At 43.0% G+C, this 19956-nt stretch overlaps 1 protein-coding gene across 2 annotated transcripts; it reads left to right on the top strand.

Annotated features, from left to right (window-relative positions):
* The first annotated feature begins 2968 nt into the window (after positions 1 to 2968).
* On the top strand, positions 2969 to 6044 carry TEX43 (testis expressed 43). 2 transcript variants are annotated; one of them, XM_049648449.1, is made up of 3 exons: positions 2969 to 3102; positions 3631 to 3748; positions 5806 to 6044. In XM_049648449.1, the coding sequence occupies exons 1-3, from the start codon at positions 2990 to 2992 to the stop codon at positions 6013 to 6015; spliced, it is 441 nt and encodes a 146-aa protein (XP_049504406.1). In that variant the 5' UTR covers positions 2969 to 2989; the 3' UTR covers positions 6016 to 6044. The 2 variants fall into 2 exon arrangements, with proteins under 2 accessions (XP_049504406.1, XP_049504407.1); XM_049648450.1 differs by lacking the exon at positions 2969 to 3102 and adding an exon at positions 3113 to 3242.
* Positions 6045 to 19956: the final 13912 nt, after the last annotated feature.

Raw genomic sequence — 19956 nt, forward strand, 5'->3', positions numbered from 1 at the left:
CAAACCAACAGTTGAGGTGTTTAGTTTTTTAGGAATCCATTCCATATTATTATTATTTCATCTTGGATTCTTACCCTGTACTTCTGCCACAAGGTACTGAAGGTTCGAAAAAAACGAACAAACCTGTCAAAATAATTCTGCAAAATCTTTCCTTTTTAAAAAATATTTTTGGGAGAGCACAAGTGGGTAAGGGGGCAGAGAGAGGGGGACAGGATCAGAAGCAGGCTCTGCACTGACAGGGTGACAGCAGTGAGCCTGATGCGGGGCTCGAACTCACCAACAGTGAGATCATGACCTGAGTTGAAGTCGGACGCTCAACCGACTGAGCCACTCAGGTGCCCCACTGCAAAATCTTTCTGAAATGACCCAGCGAAGGATATCAATTGGTGTTCACTGGTACCTCTGTATAGAAACTGTGACTTCCTGGAATTCTACAAATACCCATTGCAGCCATACGCTGAGGGAATTGATGCCAAATGTTCAGCAGGATTTTTGACGTGTCCCAGATCGGTTTATTCATTAGTGTGAAAGAATTGCCTTAACCTCACAAAAGAGATGCAATTCAGGTTCAGTATCATGGGTGGCAAGTTCAAGTTAGGGAACAAAGGTACCACATGGAGCCCTGTGAACTCCACCGAAAGCAGCCTCTGGAAAAAGAAGCCCCAAGATGGGGATACTGCTGTTGGCTGATGGCTCTAACAGCCCCATAAGCCTTCTTTTCATGTCCAGGTCACCCCAGGACTGAGTACATGTATGAAAAAGACTCTTACTGTGATCCTTCCTCTTTAAAATAGCATCTTGGGCCCCGGGTGGCTCGGTCAGTTCAGCCTCTTCAGCTCAGGGCATCATCTCGCGGTTCGTGGGTTTGAGCCCCGCGTTGAGCTCTGTGCTGACCGCGCGAAGCCTGCTTCGGAACTTCTGTCTGCCCCTCTCTTTGCCCCTCCCCTGCTTGTGTATTCTCTCCCTCTCAATAATAAACATTTAAAAAATAGTAATAATAAGTAAAATAGCATCGTGGCCACTACCTCAGTCGAGGATCTACCCATCCGCTCCTCGCTCACCTCAAAGCACCTGTTGTTGCTGCCTGGAGTCCTCACCATCAGCTCCCCGCGGAGATGTATATCCACAGCCAGATTCTCCTGAAAGAATTTCTCCACCTCTGTGTCTGCACCTCTGTGTCTGCTTTTGTTTATTTGTGCCTGATGATTCACACCACTGACGGTGAACACCTGCGTCCTGCTGGGGAAGGCGATATGCCCTCTGGAAAGTGCAGAGTTTGGGTGTTCGTCGAAGTCTTCTGCTCCCAGACCTGCTCCAGAAGCAAGACGACCTGGTCAGAATGGAGTGAGGGTCCTATTGGGGCACAAGCCAGGGTTTGGAGTCCTCTCCAACACTTCAACGTTGAGGGTTCTTTATATTTTTACCTATTAAAATTACTCTTCTCTGAACCTTTCTGCCCATTCAAATCTAGAAATGTCTAACCATCCAGAAGCTTCTGGCTGGCTCAGTTGGTAGAGAATGAAACTCTTGGTCCTGGGGTTGTGAGTTTGAGCCCCATGTTTGGTGAGGAGATTACTTTAAAAAAAAAAAAAGAAAGAAAAGAAAAAGAAAAAAGAGGGGTGCCTAGGTGGCCCAGTCGGTTAAGAGTCCGACTCTTCATTTCAGCTCAAGTCGTGATTTCATGGTTTGTGAGTTCGAGCCCCAGGTCCAGTTCTGCACTGACAGTGTGGAGCCTGCTTGGGATTCTCTCTCTCCTATTCTCTCTGCCCCTTCACCCACCCCTTCTCAAATTAAATGAATAAGAAAGAAATGTCTATCCAAACTATTGCCAGGTATATATTCAGTGAATACTCTCACCAAACTGGCCGTAATTCTTATGCTCAGGCTTTTTTTTTTTTTTAATCTTTTTTTAACATTTATTTATTTTTGAGACAGAGACACAGAGTGTGAGCAGGGGAGGGGCACAGAGAGAGGGAGACCCAGACTCCGAAGCAGGCTCCAGGCTCTGAGCTGTCAGCACAGAGCCCGATGTCGGGCTCAAACTCACAAAGTGTGAGATGATGAGCTGAGCCGAAGTCAGATGCTTAACTGACTGAGCCACCCAGGTGCCACTCAGCCTAACTTCTTACTTGCTGGCTATGGGATCGATCCTAATAACCTTCCACCTACTAATGACCCTCCACCTCTCTTGGTGATTTAAGTGTCATTCCTGTAAGACACAGTCGCTGTGATAAAATGAGTTTTTATAATTTCCAATATTCTGCAATATATCTCAGATCTTCAGGGGTAAAATGGCTTGAATTGGTTTGGATCAAAACATATTTGACTCCCACTCATAAAGTGTGTGTGTAAGCAGTTGGTAGCAAACATAAATGACACACAACCACCATGCATAAGTAAGAAAATAAGCTAAGGGCAAATAAAGAATGTGAACATGGAGGGCTTCTTTGTGAATAATAATGATACAGTCCAGAGTGTCGTCTAGAATGCGTGTGTCAAATTTGTACTATGTCCGGAAGCATCCTCATTTTTGAAAAATTGTTCATGATGGGAACGTTTTAGTCATGCAGCTATAACATGACTAAAAATGGCTGAAAACTCCGCATTCTTTTTTTTTTTTTTTGAAATGTCAAACATGTAATTCTTTAACTTTTTTTAAATGTTTTTATTTATTTTTGAAAGAAAGAGAAAGAGCATGGGCGGGGGAGGAGCAGAGAGAGGGGAGACACAGAATCAGAAGCAGGCTCCAGGCTCTGAGCTCTCAGCACAGAGCCCAATGCGGGGCTCGAACTCACAGATGGTGAGATCATGACCTGAGCCAAAGTCCGGACGCTCAACCGACTGAACCACCCAGGCGCCCCTGAAAACTCCACATTCTTAATCAACTGCTGATGTAACTGCTGTGGGTTGCTATGAAGTTAGCAAAACAGTGTGATGTCTGAGGCAGCAATGTCATCATAATTACATGAGTGAGTTAGTGAAGTTCTAGATGAGAATTCTGTCCCTCCTGGAGGTGATGGCTCCGGGCAAGGACACGTGTCCTATCTTACCTAAGATTGCCAACAGCTGCACTGATGAGAGTTCATATAAGCCTTCTAATGAGTGAGGACCTGGGCGTTCTGGATTGAGGGGGATTTATTCCTTGTTTTGTTTGCAATCCCGGACCTACAAAGATAAGGACAAACATTTTGTGCTTCCTTTGGCATCTGTATGGAAGACTTTGCGTCTCAGAGGGAAACAATGTATATGCAGGGAGAAAGCAAGTCTGACCTGAGTGTAAAGCAGATACTAAATTCAGAAGCTGGTTTTTGTGGCTGGTCAGAGACTTCTTGTAGGCCTGGGGAAAATCATTGAGTCTGCTGCCTTTTCCCTTACTATCAGGTTAAATGAAAACTGAGAGCAAATTGTAAAGGACAGAGTGAAGTTGGAGGCTCAGATATCCAGCCCGGACTCTGGCTCTTGGTGATACTTGGAGATTTAGTGGGTTCATTATTAGATGAGCCTCAAACAGTGCCATAGCTCTGTGTCCTGAAGCTATGGGGATCCACACATCATGGATGCAGCAAAAATGCTAAAACAATTATATTTAACTCACGAGATATCCTTCCTTCCTGCCTTCCCAATCTCCAGGTGTGCTCCAAATGCTGGAGTTCATTTGCCACGATTTTCAGTAAAGCACGGGATGATCCCAAGACGTTATGTTATGCCTTGGAAAGAAAATATGAAATTCAGGAACATGAATCTGAAGGTATTTTCCTATAAATGTTCATAATAAAAAAATTCATAGTTATAGTATAATTTAATATATCTATGAATAGACATATCTATAACTATACAAAAGCTATTTTTTAAGCTTATTTATTTATTTTGAGAGAGAGTGGGAGAGGGGCAGAGATGGAGAGAGAGAGAGAGAGAGAGAGAGAGAGAGAGAGAATCCCAAGCAGGCTCCACGCTGTCTGCACAGAGCCCAGCAAGGGACTCGAACTCACAAACCCTGAGATCATGACCTGAGCCAAAATCAGGAGTCAGACACTTAACCAATGGAACCACCCAGGCACCCCTACAAAAGCTATTTTTAAATTCATATTTATTTTTTCCAGCTTTATAGGGAATAATACAGAAATATACATTTTTTAAATGGACAGCGTGATGACTTAATAAACATACACACTGTGGAATCATTACCAGGCTCAAGATAATTAACACATTCATCACCTCACATAGTTAACTCTTTTTTTCTCCTGGTGAACATAAGATCCACTCTCTGCAACTTTCAAGTATGCAATACTGTGTTATTAACAGTATTCAGTTACCATGCTGAAATGAGATCTTCAGACCTTCTTATGCTTATAAGGGAAAGTTTGTGCCCTTTGACTTGTGTCTCCCCAGTCCCCCTCCCTCCTGGCAACCACCATTCTCCTGTCTGGCAAAAACTATTTGATGTACTTTCATGTGAACTTGCAAGGAAGAGTTAAATAGCATTATCTATTCAAATAACCCAAAGATGAACTTAAAATAGATATTCCAAAAGATTTCAGAGCTCTCTGTCTACCTTTCTGTCCACATAATGCCAACTCACAGTTAAGAACGGACTTAATTAGGGGCGCCAGGGTGGCTCAATCGGTTGAGCATCCGACTTCAGCTCAGGTCCTGATCTCACTGTGCAGACAGCTCAGAGCCTGGAGCCTGCTTCCGATTTTGTGTCTCCCTCTCTCTCTCTCTGTCCCTCCCCCACTCAAGCGCTGTCTCTCTCTGTCTCTCAAAAACTAATAAACATTAAAGAAAATTAAGGGGCGCCTTGGTGGCTCAGTCAGTTAAGCGTCTGACTTTGGCTCAGGTCATGATCTCGTGGCTGTGGGTTCGAGCCCCGTGTCGGGCTCTGTGCTGACAGCTCAGAGCCTGGAGCCTGCTTCCGATTCTGTGTCTCCCTCTCTCTCTCTCTGTCCCTCCCCCACTCAAGTGCTGTCTCTCTCTGTCTCTCAAAAACTAATAAACATTAAAGAAAATTAAAAAAAAAAAAAAAAAAAGAATGGACCTAATTAATATTAATGAAGTATGTCATTAATATTAAAGCTGTGGTACAGAGCATGCATTTTTAAAGCTGTACTGCATATGTGGGTTGAGAGCTACAGGAACAGTTTGGCTAGATTTACAGATAAGACTCACTGCCCATTCACTGCTGCTATTCAGTATTTTCAAAGCATTTTCCAAATTCAGATGAGCTGATCACTTGTGAAAAGATAAGTTGTTTCTTTGAAGGGGAATAGAATCTATTGTAATAATCAGACTATAATAGGAGATTTCAAATTAGGATTCCTAGGGGCGCCTGGGTGGCTCAGTTAGTTAGGTGTCCAACTTCAGCTCAGGTCGGGATCTCTTGTGAGTTCGAGCCCCACGGTGGACTCTGTACTGACGGCTCAGAGCCTGGGGCCTGCTTCCGATTCTGTGTCTCCCTCTCTCTCTGCCTCTCCCCTACTCGCACTCTCTCTCAAAAATAAATAAACATTTAAAAAAATGACCATTTTATATTTGGGAAAATTGAGTCTCACAGCAGGCCAAATGACTTGTACACGGTCATAAGCAGTAAGTAAGTACATAAGTAGTCAGCAGTCCACACTGCTCTTGTGGATGGTCCAGACACCAGTCAGAGAGCATGCTTTAAAAAAAAGGCGGGGATGTTAGGTTGCTCTGTCCCTTAGACCTTCCTCCTTAGCGGGGTTAGTTAGAAAAACTATCGGGGAATCTCCATCTTCATCTAATAAAGTGCTGTTTGGTGTGAATTATAGCAGATTTTTCCCCCCTTAGCACGCAGAAGTGTGTGGGATCCACGCTGGCCCTTTCGAAGACTCTCTGTTTTTGAATCACAGCGAAAGGCTTTGTCATGGGGAAGATCGTAAAGTTGTCTTAAAGAAAGACCCACCAGAAATAAAAATTGCAGATATGCCTCTTCATTCACCGCTCTCCAAATACCAAAGCACTGTGATTTCCCACGGCGTCAGGAGGCGTCTGGTCTGATGAAAGAATAAAGTGCCAAGGTGTTTCAATCTCAGTCTCTTCCTTTCCCTATGAATGTTGAAGGCCATCGTACAATTGTATTTCACCTACAGGTTCCATTTGTTTAAAGGCTATAAGTCAGTTGTACACTTTATACATTACGAAAGCTTTTTTTTAATGTTTATTTATTTTTGAGAGAGGAAGAAAGCATGCGAACGAGGAAGGGGCAGAGAGAGAGGGAGACAGAGGATCCCAAGCGGGCTCTGTGCTGAGAGCAGAGAGCTCAATGTGGGGCTTGAACTCACGAACCGTGAGATCATGACCTGAGCTGAAGTCGGACCTTCTGACCCACCCAAGAGCCTGTCTACTTTATAAAGGCTTTTGAAAGGAGATAGGCTCTGGGAACATCTAAGATAAAGTGGGAGGCAAGGCAAACTCTCCCTGAAATTAATTTCACGCCAAATAGTGAAGAACCCGAGGATGCATCCAATCCAACCATCTATCCCCACCGTGTTCCTCTTTGTCTTGTCCTCACCCCTTCGTTGTTCATCCCCTCCAAAACTCAGCCTCAGATGAGCCAAGCTGAAACAGAGTGGCAGGACGTGGGATTGTTTCGCCTACTTTTCTGACTGCCCCAACGCCATGTTCCTGCCCCACCTCGCCAACACACTTCCCCCCACCAAGTCTCTGCATCCTGGTAACTCATCACCATGGTAACTAGCAGTGTTTGGCAGATACCTCTTTGACACACCGCATGATTTTCTACCGGTTCACTGTATCTAAGTATCAATTTCCTATAGCAAAGAATGGATAAACATAATTTAAAAACGTAAAGACGACCATATGCAAATGGTACACCACTGTGGAAGACGGTATAGTGGTTTCTCAGGCAGTTAAACATAGAAGAATTACCTCATGATCCAGCATTTCCACCTCTGGGTATATGCCTAAAAGAACTGAAGGCAGGGGGGCACGCGGCTGGCCCAGTCTGTAGATCTTTCAACTCTTAATCTTGGGGTTGTGTGTTTGAGCCCCACATTGGGTGTAGAGATAACTTTAAAAAGTCTTAAAGGGGCGACTGGGTGGCTCAGTCAGTTATGCATCCGGCTTTGGCTCAGGTTATGATCTTGTGGTCTGTGAGTTCCAGCCCTGCATCAGACTCTGTGTTGACAGCTCAGAGCCTGGAACCTGCTTCGGATTGTGTATCTTTCTCTCTCTCTCTCTGCCCCTCTCTTGTTCACACTCTGTCTCTCTCTCTCAAAAATAAACGTTAAAAAAATTATTTTTAAGTCTTTAAAAAAAGAGAGAATTGGGATGCCTGGGTGGCTCAGTAGGTTAGGCTCCTGACTCTTGATTTTGGCTCAGGTCATTATCTCCTGGTTGGTGAGTTCGAGCCCCACATCAGTCTCCACACTGACAGTATGGAGCCTCCTTGGGATTCCCTCTATGCCGCCTCCCGTGTTCTCTCTCTCTCTCTCTCTCTCTCTCTCTCTTTCTCAAAATAGGCTAAATAAGTTAAAAAAAGAAAAAAAGAATTGAAAGCAGGGACTCAAACAGGTATTTGTCTGTCAATGTTCATAGTAGTATTATTCACAGTAGCCAAAACAGGGAAACAATTTAAATGTCCACTAACAGATGAATATATAAATAAAATGCAGTATATGCATGCAATGGAATATTACTCAGCCGCGAAATGTAGTAAAAGTTTGATACATACTACAACATGGAGGAATCTTGAAAATATGCTACTGAATAAGCCAGACACAAAAGGACAAACATTGTATAATTTCTCTTGTATGAGATACCTAGATACCTAGAATAGTCAAATCCCTAGAGAAAGGAAGAAATAGCAGTCCCAAATAGCTACAGAGGAGGAGAGAATAGGGTCACTGTCTAATGAGTACAGAGTTTCAGTTTGACATGGTGAAAAAGAGTTCTGGAAGTGGATGGTCGCACAACAAGGTGAACGTAGTTACTGCCACTGAATTGTACATTTTACCGCAAACTTTTTAAAGATTTTCTTTTTACTTTATTGTTTAAAGTTTACTTACTCATTGCTAAATGTTTTATTTTTTAATGACTTTGTTTTTGAGAGACAGAGTGGGCAGGGGAGGGGCAGAGAGAGAAGGGACAGAGGATCTGAAGCGGGCTGTGTGCTGATAGCAGGGAGCCCAATGCGGGGCTTGAACCCGTGAACCATGAGATCATGACCTGAGCTGAAGTCAGACGTTCAACTGACTGAGCCACCCAGACACTGCTTGTTTTTCATTGAGACAGAGAGAGAGAACAAGCAGGACAGGAGCAGAGAGAGGAGACAGAATCCCGAGTAGGATCCAATCTGACAACGTGGCTCAGTCCCACGAACCGTGAGATCCTGACCTAAGCCGAAATCAAGAGTTGGACGCTTAACTGACTGAGTCACTCAGACGTCCCAAGATTTTCTTTATGTTTTTCAGTAATCTCTACACCCAGTGTTGGGCTTGAACCCACCACCCTGAGATCAAGAGTCGCATGTTATTATGCCAAGTGAGCCAACCAGGTGCCCCGTACCTCAGTTTTTTTTAAAAAGATCATAGTGAGTCTAAACTATGCTTCATTCAGGCAGTGTTCATATCTGATTACCATTTGAAGGAAATTATCATAAAAAAGGATATAGATGTCCACTTAGCACCAAGTTAAAGATCAGTAAAGTAAATATATATATAAAGTAAATATATATACATATAATAAAGATAAATATATATATATATAGCGGATATTAAAAAATTATTAAAGAAGAGAATTTAGGTGATACAAAAAACTCTAATACTTTAGGTGGACTGCCTTCCCTGAGAACTACAGAATGGGACAGAAGGCAAGAAGCTTGTATAGGATAAAGAATAACAAACAAGTGGGGGCGGCGCCTGGGTGGCTGAGTCAGCTAAGCATCCGACTTCAGCTCAGGTCAGCTCAGGTCATGATCTCACAGTTCGTGAGTTCGAGGCCCGCGTCGGGCTCTATGCTGACAGCTCGGAGCCTGGAGCCTGCTTTGGATTCTCTGTCTCCCTCTGCCCCTCCGTCTCTCTCTGCCCCTCCCCTGCATGTGATCTCTCTGTCTCAAAAATAAATATACATTAAAAAAAAAAAGAATAAAAAATAAGGAAGTAAGTATATAATCCATGGTTGGCTTGGCCTTGAGGATTGGCCGGATATACTGTGTTTCTGTCCAGGAAGAGCATTTCCGTGTGCTGACATGACATCCTGGACAGGAGCAGTTCCATCCTGGACAAGAAATCTCTGGGATTTCCAGAGTCAAAAATGCCAGTTGATGTGTTTTTCACGTACTGAGAACATTGGTGATCATACTTGATCTTTACTAGTTAGCCTCCTGGCGGGCCAAAGGACCACCAAGAGCAGGTCTGGCAGAGGAGAGTCCGGCAAAGAAATTGAGCAGCAGCTGGAATGTGGCCAGCACCCTGCTCACCATGCTGTGTGTGTGTCAGTGCACTGACTGGGGCCCTGGCGGTATAGACACCAGCATAAAAGTACTCACCGATGGGCGCGTGGGTGGCTCAGTGGGTTAAGCGTTCGACTTGCACTCAGGTCATGATTCACGGTTCGTGGGTTCAAGCCCCGTGTGGGGGCTCTATGCTGACAGCTCGGAGCCGGGAACCTGCTTCAGATTCTGGGTCTCCCTCGCTCTCTGCCCCTCCCCCACTCAGGCTCTGTCTCCCTCAAGTAAATAAACATTAAAAAAAAAAAAGAATATGGAAAAAGAAGTGTGATAAAACACTGAATGAAAAAACCCGGGTTTACCCAGTTTTGCGCATAAAAGAGAATGTATGTCACCGGAAAACAATGCCGGAAGCCAGTGGATCAAAATGTTTATAATGTAATTTCCGGATGGTCAAGTTATGAATGAGTCTTATTTACATCCTTATACCTTTATAAATTATCTGCATTTTATCATCAGAAAAGAAGGAATAATTCTGCTCTTGCACACACTGCTCCCCATGTGTGGGATCACCCTTCTCTCTGCTCTGCTTGTCAGAATTCCTCACTTAATGCCATTGTCAACTCTTTTACTAAACCTTTTTTAGTAAAATGGATTTAGGAAATCCATCTTTTCCTTTGCCACTTCTTCCCACCCTAACATTTTTCAGGTTAGTTCTCAGCCTAAGACTTCTGCTTCTTGACCAGAAGAGGTCTCCATTGCATTGCCCAAGAACAAAAATTTATTATTTTTAATTTAACTTAATTTAATTTTATATTCCACGTTTATTTATTTTTGAGAGAGAAAGAGAGAGGTCGAGAGCACGAGCAGGGGAGGGCAGAAAGAGAGGGGTACAGAACCTCTGATCTGATCTGATCTGATCTGAAGCAGGCTTTGCACTGAAAGCAGAGAGCCGGATATGGGGCTCGAACTCAAAACCATGAGATCATGACCTGAGCCAAAATCAAGAGCCAGATGCTTAACCAACTGAGCCAGCCAGGTGCCCCCAAAAAACAGTTTTTTAAAAAATATTTATTTAATTAAGGAAAATTTTGCCTTTACCTGTTGAAGATATGGTGTTACAGAAGTTCGAGAGAAAAGTTTTTCAGTGCCTCTGTACCTAACAAGTTATCCAACAGTATTTTATCAACAAAGGGGAGTTTGAACCCTTAGGACTACCCCCGTTAGTACCTAGCACTTTATAGAGTCACAAACGAATTTCATCTGATATGTAAAAAATTGAAAGTAGAAAAAGAGAAAACAAGGAAGAATGTACTTAAACAGGAAAACATAGCTTTTCGAGGGACAAATCAAAAACCATCAGTGAAGGGCTTCAGAGAGTATGGGCTTTATAGTTAGGCTGAATTGGGTAAAATTTTGACTCCACTGTTTACTGTGTGGCTTGAAGCAAGCTTCACATACCCAACGCCTCTCCCTCACTTTCCCATCTGGAAAATGGGGCTAGCGATAGCTAATTCAGAACGTGGTTGTGTATAGTCTATTACATAACATGTAAACCGCTTGGCATATTCTTAGGCCTGTGGATGGGCATATGGGTTAGGTTACCAGTCAAATTTTAGCCATACCATGGCTGACTTAGTTACAAAGTAGCTTTTTCGGAGAGCAAGAATATAGTGAATTCAGGAAATAGTAAGTAAGTCCTTGAAGATGAGAAGAGGAACATTTTTCTTTCTTTCTTTTAAAGTTAAAAACAATTTTTTGATATAATTTATTGTCAAATTGGCTTACATACAACACCCAGTGCTCATCCCAACAAGTGCCCTCCTCAGTGCACATCACCCATTTTCCCCTCTCCCCCACCCCCTCTATCCCCCCTCAGTTTGTTCTCTGTATTTTAAGCGTCTCTTATGGTTTGCCTCCCTCTCTCTCTGTAACTATTTTTCCCCTTTCCCTTCCCCCATGGTCTTCTGTTAAGTTTCTCAAGATCCACATATGAGTGAAAACATATGATACCTGTCCTTCTCTGACGTATTTCAATTTAAAGTTTATTTTAAGAGAGAGAATGTACGCATGCACAGAGGTGTGCACGTGAGTGAGTTGGGGAGGGGCAGAGAGGGAGAGAGCGAATCCCAAGCAGGCTCTGCACCATCAGCTCAGCGCTGGAAGCGGGGCTCGAACTCACCAACCACCAGATCATGACCTGAGCTGAAGTCCAACGCTGAGCCACCCAGGCACCCCAAAAATGGGAACATTTTTCCTCTGCCATTTTGGCTTCAAATATTCCTGCCTAAGAGAAAACCAAAAAATTGACATCTCTAATCTCTTTTACAGGCTAGGCTGGAATTTCTACTCCAAGCTGCCTGTTTCAAACAACTGTCTCGCTAAGAGTCTCGAATTCATCAGATGAGCTCATCTTCCCGCTCTTTTCTTCCTTTCCGACCTGCTTTTTTTTCCCTCCTGACTTGCATATCCCTAAAATTATCTACTGTTGGTAGATACCGTCAATTAATAATGCCCCATAGTCTCAGTTTTCTGGGTCTCAGAAATCACTTTGGACTTTTTGTGCTCCCTTCTCTGACAAAACCGTTCAATCACATCTGTCCTTGCAGGTGGACGGGGGTGGAGACACAGCTATCCCTGTAGGGAGCTACTCTCCTCCTTGCACCAAGTTATTTGTACTCTCCTGATCTGCTCTCTGCCCCCTCTCTCACCTTCCCCCATAGATATTTGGGGGCAGCTCAGCCCGTCTCGCATGCTGCTACTAGAGTAATTTTGCTAACGCCCTCTGTGCTACCTTCATTCTCCTGCTCAAAAATCATTCGTAGAAAGTTCCAGAGTCGGATGGTGGTGTTGGTTGCACGACCATGTGAATTACTCAATGCCACTGCAACTATACACTTTAACAGGGTTAAAATGGTAAGTTTTCTGATATGTCTGCTTTACCGCACATACACACATACACACACAAAAACCTGTCAATGATCCAAAGAGGAGAGCATAATGTTATATAAGGGCCATCACCATCCAAGCCCAGTCATCTTCATTAGGACGGTGTCTGGCATCCAGGACAGTGAAAGGGGCATTGGTGGTTATCTTACTGCCCATGACACGCATACTACCACCCCCACATGCTTGCCTTCACTGTGCTTTCTTTCTTTTTTTTTTTTTTTAATTTTTTATGTTTATTTATTTTTGAAGGAGAGAGAGAGAGCGTGAGTGGGGGAGGGGCAGAGAGAAGGAGACACAGAATCCCAAACAGGCTCCAGGTTCTGAGCTGTCAGCACAGAGCCTGACATGGAGCTCAAACCCATGAACCGTGAGATCACGACCTGAGCCAAAAGCAAACGCTTAACCGACTGAGCCACCCAGGCGCCCCCTCACTGTCCTTTCTTGGAGATCACTTCCCTCCATGGTCACTGGGCATGGCCTGTGCTTTGTCCTCAGTTTGGCCTCTTTTCCCCCACCTCAACCTCTTTAATATTACCATGCACTGATCTATGCATTCAAAGTACAGCTCAACCCTGTTTTGTCCACGAAGCGTTCAGTCTTCCATCTGTCATGTTGGGAGTAATCCTCCCTTTTTCTGGGCTCCCATGGCACTTTTATATTGCTATTCTGCCTGTATAAATCCTCTGAAATTCTGAGACCATTCCTTAATCCTCCTGATATTTCCCCTTGCTTTGACTTTGGTGCTTGGCACAGAGGAGACTTTTCAGTGAATGTTTATTGAAAGGCTGAGGCGAGAGACATAAGGAGGAATTGGAAAGGGCACCTGGGATCTTTGTAGAGCTTTGCACCATGCCTGACTCTAAGCACCCAATGCCCAATAACTGCCCCAAAGTATTCAAAGTATGTGCTTTCATGCAATACATTTTATTTTGCTATTTTTTGGAATATTGGTTTTTTTCTGCTTCATCTCAGCCACGAAATTCCAAATAACGAAATTTCATGTTAATTGTGGGGCCAAAATGGAGTGGATTCACAGTTGATCTTCCTTAGATTCCCATAACACCTACTGTAGGAAAGGAATACTCTGTATTTCTCATTCTACATACACATTGGGTGCCCTGACAGTTCTTTACTATTGAATGGTCTAAGGACATAATTTGTAAGATAGTCAACTAATGTTGATACAATTGTACACATCTATTCATCATTATCTTTTCAATAAACTGTTGCTGAACAATATTTTACCTTCCAGGAAAGTAACCTTGGAAGAATGTGTGCTTGTGCATAATATAACTTTGCCTCAGGCCAGAAGTTAGTATTATGTCTCGATCTCCATTGTAAAGATACAACTTCATTGTAAATGATTTGTCTGGGTTAATAGTGGACTCTGGATTTCCTAACTGTAGTGGAAAAGAGGACCTTTAAAAAAATTTTTTTTAATGTTTATTTATTTTTGAAAGAGAGAGGGACAGAGTGTGAGCAGGGGAGGCACAGAGAGAGAGGCAGACACAGAATCTGAAGCAGGCTCCAGGCTCTGAGCTGTCAGCACAGAGCCTGATACGGGGCTTGAACTCACAAGCTGTGAGATCATGACCTGAGCTGAAGTCAGATGCTTAACTGACTAAGCCACCCAGGCACCCCAAAGAGGACCGTTTTTACATAAGGAAAAAATTTAACTTACATGGCAAGAAAACAAAACCACAAAACAAAGAGCTTTGATCACAACTGAGGACTGGACCCTTTATCTAATACAAATGTGAATTCTTTATTTCAGAAAACAGCATTTTTCTCACAAAGACCTTAAAATGTTCCAACCAGGGGTGCCTGGATGGCTCAGTTGGTTAGGTGTCCAACTCTTGATCTCAGCTTAGGTCTCGATCTCAGGGTCATGAGTTCAAGCCCCACAATGGGCTCTGCACTGGGCATGAACCCTGCTTAAAACAAAATATTCTAACCAACTATCATAACTTCAAAAGTGTAGTTCATTCTTTTAAAAAGGATTAATCACAAGTGAACTGGACTTACTCTTTTCACAGATGTTTTTGCTTTAAGTTTTAAGGAGAGAATAGGGGACACATGTTGACAACTGAATGTAGATGGAGTGCAGTAAGATTAAGTATGGTTAGTGTCTTTTATTCAGTTTCCCACATTCATTCATGCACTCTTGTTTTTGTTCATCAAACATTTATTGAGTATATATAAGGTGTCAGATACTTAATCTGGGAAATGAATTTCAAGTTTCTGGTTTATTTCTTTTTTTTTTTAATTTTTTTAAGGTTTATTTTTGAGAGAGAGAGGGAGAGAGACAGACAGACAGAGTGCAGGTTGGGAAGGGGCAGAGAAAGAGGGAGACACAGAATCTGAAGCAGGCTCCAGGCTCTGAGTTGTCAGCACAGAGCCCGACGTGGGGCTCGAACCCACGGACCGCGAGATCATGACCTGAGCCGAAGTCGGACACTTAACCGACTGAGCCACCCAGGCACCTCTCTGGTCTATTTCTATAAGGAATTTTATTCTGTAGTGGTTCTTGAAATTTAGTGTACATCAGAATTGCCTGGAAATTTTATTAAAGCACAGATTTATGGGCCCCACATCCAGAGATTCTAATTCAGTAGGTCTGAGATGGGGCCCAAGAATTTGCATTTATTTATACATTTATTTATTCATTTATTTATTTGCTTTTTTATTTTGAGAGAGAGAGAGAGAGAGAGAGAGAGAGAGAGAAAGCAGGGGAGGGACAGAGACAAAGACAGAATCCCAAGCAGGCTCCACAACATCAGGGCAGAGCCCGATGAGGGGCTCAATCTCACAAACTATGAGCTCATGACCTGAGCTGAGATTAAGGGTCAGACACTCAATGAACTGAGCCACGCAGGCAGCCCAAGAATTTGCATTTTTAACACACCGCCAGGTGAGGTTTATGTGTAGACCAGACTCTAAGTAACAGTGCATCTTTGTAGAAAGGGCTGCTATGCAAGAAGCCTACTGTGGTCAGTCCTTCCTTAAACGTGATAGTTTGTCCAAAGGTATTCAAAGCCACAGCCCCCACAGCTAATACAGACTTAGAGAATCTGGACTATGGGTAAGTCGTGTTCACTCCCTAGAAGCAGTGATGATGTTTCTGCTGCTGCTACTTCAGGGCATTTACCATCAGGAAGCATTCTGATGGATAGGTGTTAGTGCCATACGGTGTGTAAGTTATTGTCATTACCATCCCTTCCCAGACAGTTCAGACCTGTCTTTTGAAAATAGGATGTACTAGGAACAGTGAGAGAAGAGCCATCCTTCCCCACCAGATATGGAGTGCTGAGTCTTGAGTAGTGGACCAGAAGCTGGTCATGGAGAGTATATTCTGGGGCAAACAGAGACAACATTGACTTGAAGAACTTGAAGGGAGCAAAGATGGCTTAAACTGGATATGAAAGCACTAACCATAAAGGGAATATTGAAATGTTGGACTTCATTAAAATTAAAAACTTATTTTCATGGGGCACCTGGGTGGCTCAGTGGGTTGAGTGTCCAACTTCAGCTCAGGTCATGATCTTGCGGTTCGTGAGGTCGAGCCCCACGTTGGGCTCTGTGCTGACAGCTCAGAGCCTGGAGCTGGCTTCGGATTCTGTGTCCTCCTCTTTCTCTGGCCCTCCCCCACTCATGCTCTGTCTCTCAAAAAATAAATAAATCGGTTTTAAAAAATTAAAAAAAAAAAACTTTTCATCATAAGACTCCATTAAGAGAGTGGACAAGGAGAGAGTCACAGATTGGTAGAAAATGAAATACATAAATCTGAAGACCTTCATTCAGAAAGTGTAAAGAGCTTCTTCAAATAATAGGAAACAGATGAGTGTAGGGAAGGACATTTTTAACTTTTTTCACGTATCTTCCCAGGTTCTTCTTCTGGGCCCCTGTAAAGTAGACTGACAAAGGACTGATTAAAAAGAGAAAAACAAACAGAAGTTTGTTACTACATGCAACATGCATACAAATGGGAGTATGCAGTGATGAGTAACTCAAAACAATGTTGGAACTTGAGTTTTATAGCATCTTAACAAAAGAATGACAATTTTCTAGAGAGTTGACAAAACAAAAGGGCTTTGAGCTTACAGAGGTTGCAGATTGAAGAGGGTGGTATTTGGAGAAACCATTGGTAGATAAGGGCCAATTTAAGCAAGATTTGTTATATGGAGGGGGTGCCTGGGTGGCTCAGTCTGTTAGCGTCCAACTCAGTTTGAGTCATGATTTCATGGTCTGTGGGTTCGAGCCCCGCCTCGGGCTCTGTGCTGACAGCTCAGAGCCTGGAGCCTGCTTCGGATTCTGTGTGTCCCTCTCTCTCTGCCCCACCCCCCTGGTTCTCTCTCTCTCTCTCTCTCTCTCAAAAATAAATAAACATTTAAAAAATTAAAAAAAAAAAAGATTTGTTATATAGATTCCTCTGGGCTGATAAGGGTGTAGAGTTGTCTCTGATGATTAACTTCTGTTTTCCTTGGTAGAGATGGAAGTTGGGGACAACTTCACAAGTGGATTTCCTGCATTGCCTGGGTGGTTCAGTCGATTAAGCATCTGACTCTTGATTGTGGCTCAGGTCATGATCTCATGGTTTGTGGGATCCAGTCCAATGAGGCTCCACAGTGATAACATGGGATCCTGCTTGGGATTCTCTCTCTCCCTCTCTCTCTGTCCCTCCCCTCTTCATCCCCCCCTCAAATAAATAAATAAACTTAAAAAAAACACAACAAATGATTTCCTGTTTTAGGCAAGTAGTGGGAAGGCAGAGAGCTTTTCTTGTATCTGCATTTTTTCAATTGCCCTTAGCTCAAAATAATCCTTATGCCAAACTGACATATCTGGGAATGGCATATTCTGCTACCCTTAATTAGCAGTTCATTTTTTTAAATGGACCAAAGACAAACAGGTGTTAAACAAAAGGGAGTCTTCTCTGCTCTCTGGCAGTGTGAGGAAAAAGCATGCTCTTTATTCTCTACAATCTTCTCGTCTCCTCTGGCAAGTCTTGGGCAAATCACACGCACACACGCACGCACAGTCTCTCTTTTCTGTTAATACGTTTCTATTTTGACATTATCGAGGCTCACGAGAATTTGTAAAAATAGGACAAAGAGTTCCCATGCATTGTTTACTCGGCTTCCCCGATGATAGTATCTTATATAACCATAGTAATTGGTCAAAACCAGGAAAAAAATAGTGTTTTGTTAAGACACTATTCATTCAGGTGCAGAGATACAGAATTTATTTGGACTTCACCAGTTCTTACATGCACTCTTTTTTGGGGGGCAGGGAGGAGTATATAGCTCTGTGAAATGTTATCAAAAGTATAGATTCAACTCACCATCATGACCCACTAGCACGCAGGGCGGTTTCATTACCACAAAGAAACTCTCTCACGTCACCTATTGATAGTCACGTCTTTCCCCTGGATCTACTACTATTGATCTGTGTTCCAACACTATAATTTTGTCACTTCATGAATGTCATAGTAATAGAATCCTACAGTGTGCAACCCTTTGACATCGGCTTTTCTAGGGAATACTGTTGAGATCCATCCAATGTTTTGCACGTATCAGTAGTTTATTGTTCTTTACTGCTGAAGAGTATTCCACCATATGGATCTACCATATTTGTTTGTCCATTCTTCCAGTAACTGTCCTTTGACTTGCATGCTGGAGGGTCCCCAGAGCACTTACAAGTCCAGGGCTTCATTAGGAGGGACTCACAAAACTCAGTGTATAGTTATACTCACGGCTGTGATTTACTACAATAGAAAGACAGAAGCAACCAACATCAGCGAGGGGAGAAGGCACATGGTGTGAAGTCCAGGGACAGTTGGCATCAGCTTCCAGGAGTCTTCTTGCTGTGGAGTCACCTAGAACATGCTTGATTCCCCCCAGCAATGAGTTGTGAGTATTCTGCTCTTTGGTTGCTCGGAATAACAAACTTGTTCATCCTTTTGGTCTTCCTGGGGAGTTAAAATAATTATGGGCGACCACAGCAAGGCTCGTTGCCATCCTGATATTGGAAGGCAAAGATCATGGTTGCCCTGGAATCTTCCTAAACAATTGCATGTGCATTTTATCCTGATTGCTAGGTGACCAGTCCTTGACTCATGCTACCTTTCAGAGGAGAGAGAAGCTTTAGAGAGTGAAAGGAATCAGGACAAATTCCAGGAGTGTTACCCAAAATTGGGTTTGCCACTTGATGAGTGTAGAGCCAAAAGATACAATCTCAGCAAGGAAAAGGAAAAGGAAGGGTTTGGGTTCACCAGTTAGTAAAGGAGAACACCAGATATCTTTCCCAAAGCAGCATCCCCCTGAACAACACAACTGGGGAAGTTTTAAGCTAAAGTTGCATATAGATTCACGAAGGAACTTGCACAATGGAGAATGCAGCATGGAAATGGGGCAAAAGGCATTTTAAGGTGTCTGAGTCCAGGTCAAGGTCACGGTTCTTACATTCTTTCACATGATGGCTGGCAGCCTAAAATGACGTTTTAAAAAAATTTTTAATGCTTATTTAGTTTTGAGAGAGACACAGAGTATGAGCAGAGGAGGAGCACAGAGCGAGGGAGACACAGAATCCAAAGCAGGCTCCAGGTACAGCACAGAGCCTGATGCGGGGCTTAAACCCATGAGCCATGAGATTATGACCTGAGCTGAAGTTGGACACTTAACCAACTGAGCCACCCAATGCCCCTAAAATGACTTGTCTCATTGCAAGAAAGCTTCTTTTTCTGGGCACCCCTAACTGTTTCTGCTTACAGGAGATGCAGAGGGTTTGAATCATGGGTGAGATGTGAGCAGATAAGTACTGGAAAGAAGTTTCTACATGTGGGGAAATATGAACAGAGGCAACAAGGAAGGAAAAAGCCATTGTGTTTGCAGGATGGTGAGAATATCCTGGGCAGAGCAGGAGTTTTCTCTTGGGAAATAAAAGAAGGTAATCATAGGAAAGGGGATTCAGCTTATTGAGGACTTTAAATCCTCAAACGAGTGAGTAAAATAGATTACTATGGAGAGTTATGTTAATGATCAAAATAGGGTTTTAGAAAAATGAATCTGTCAATAGTTCCAAGGATGGATGGGAGATTAAGAGAATAAGGACATTTGTTTGGAAATACATCCAGGTGAGAAGGCCCAGATTAGGATCAAAGCAATGTGCATGGAAAATAGAGGGCTCCCTCTCGATAGATTATTATTAGTGTGAATCATGTGCACAAGAGAGGCTTGTGCACGTGGAAACAGGATAGACCTGTACAGGAAGAGTTTCGTTGCCCTTAGTAGTTACCTTTATAAATGAGGTTGGTAAGGCAGTATTAGGGAGAGCCATTTTAACCTCCACAAAAAGTTGTAAAATTAAAAAAACAGATAATAACACAGAGAGGAAAACAGGTCATACAGAGAGGAAAAAAATCAACGTGTGGTATAGGAAGCAGCAAAAAGTGCTTTTTTTAATGGTAAAGTATTTTTTTAAAAGCCATGTAGTGTGACTAATCTGTTTTCCCTTTCAGAGACGGTTCATTTAAGTACAGCTTAATTAGGAAGGAATAGATAAGGCACCCAAGGTCAAGATCC

Source organism: Panthera uncia, assembly GCF_023721935.1.
Source record: "Panthera uncia isolate 11264 chromosome A1 unlocalized genomic scaffold, Puncia_PCG_1.0 HiC_scaffold_17, whole genome shotgun sequence".
NCBI lineage: Eukaryota > Metazoa > Chordata > Mammalia > Carnivora > Felidae > Panthera > Panthera uncia.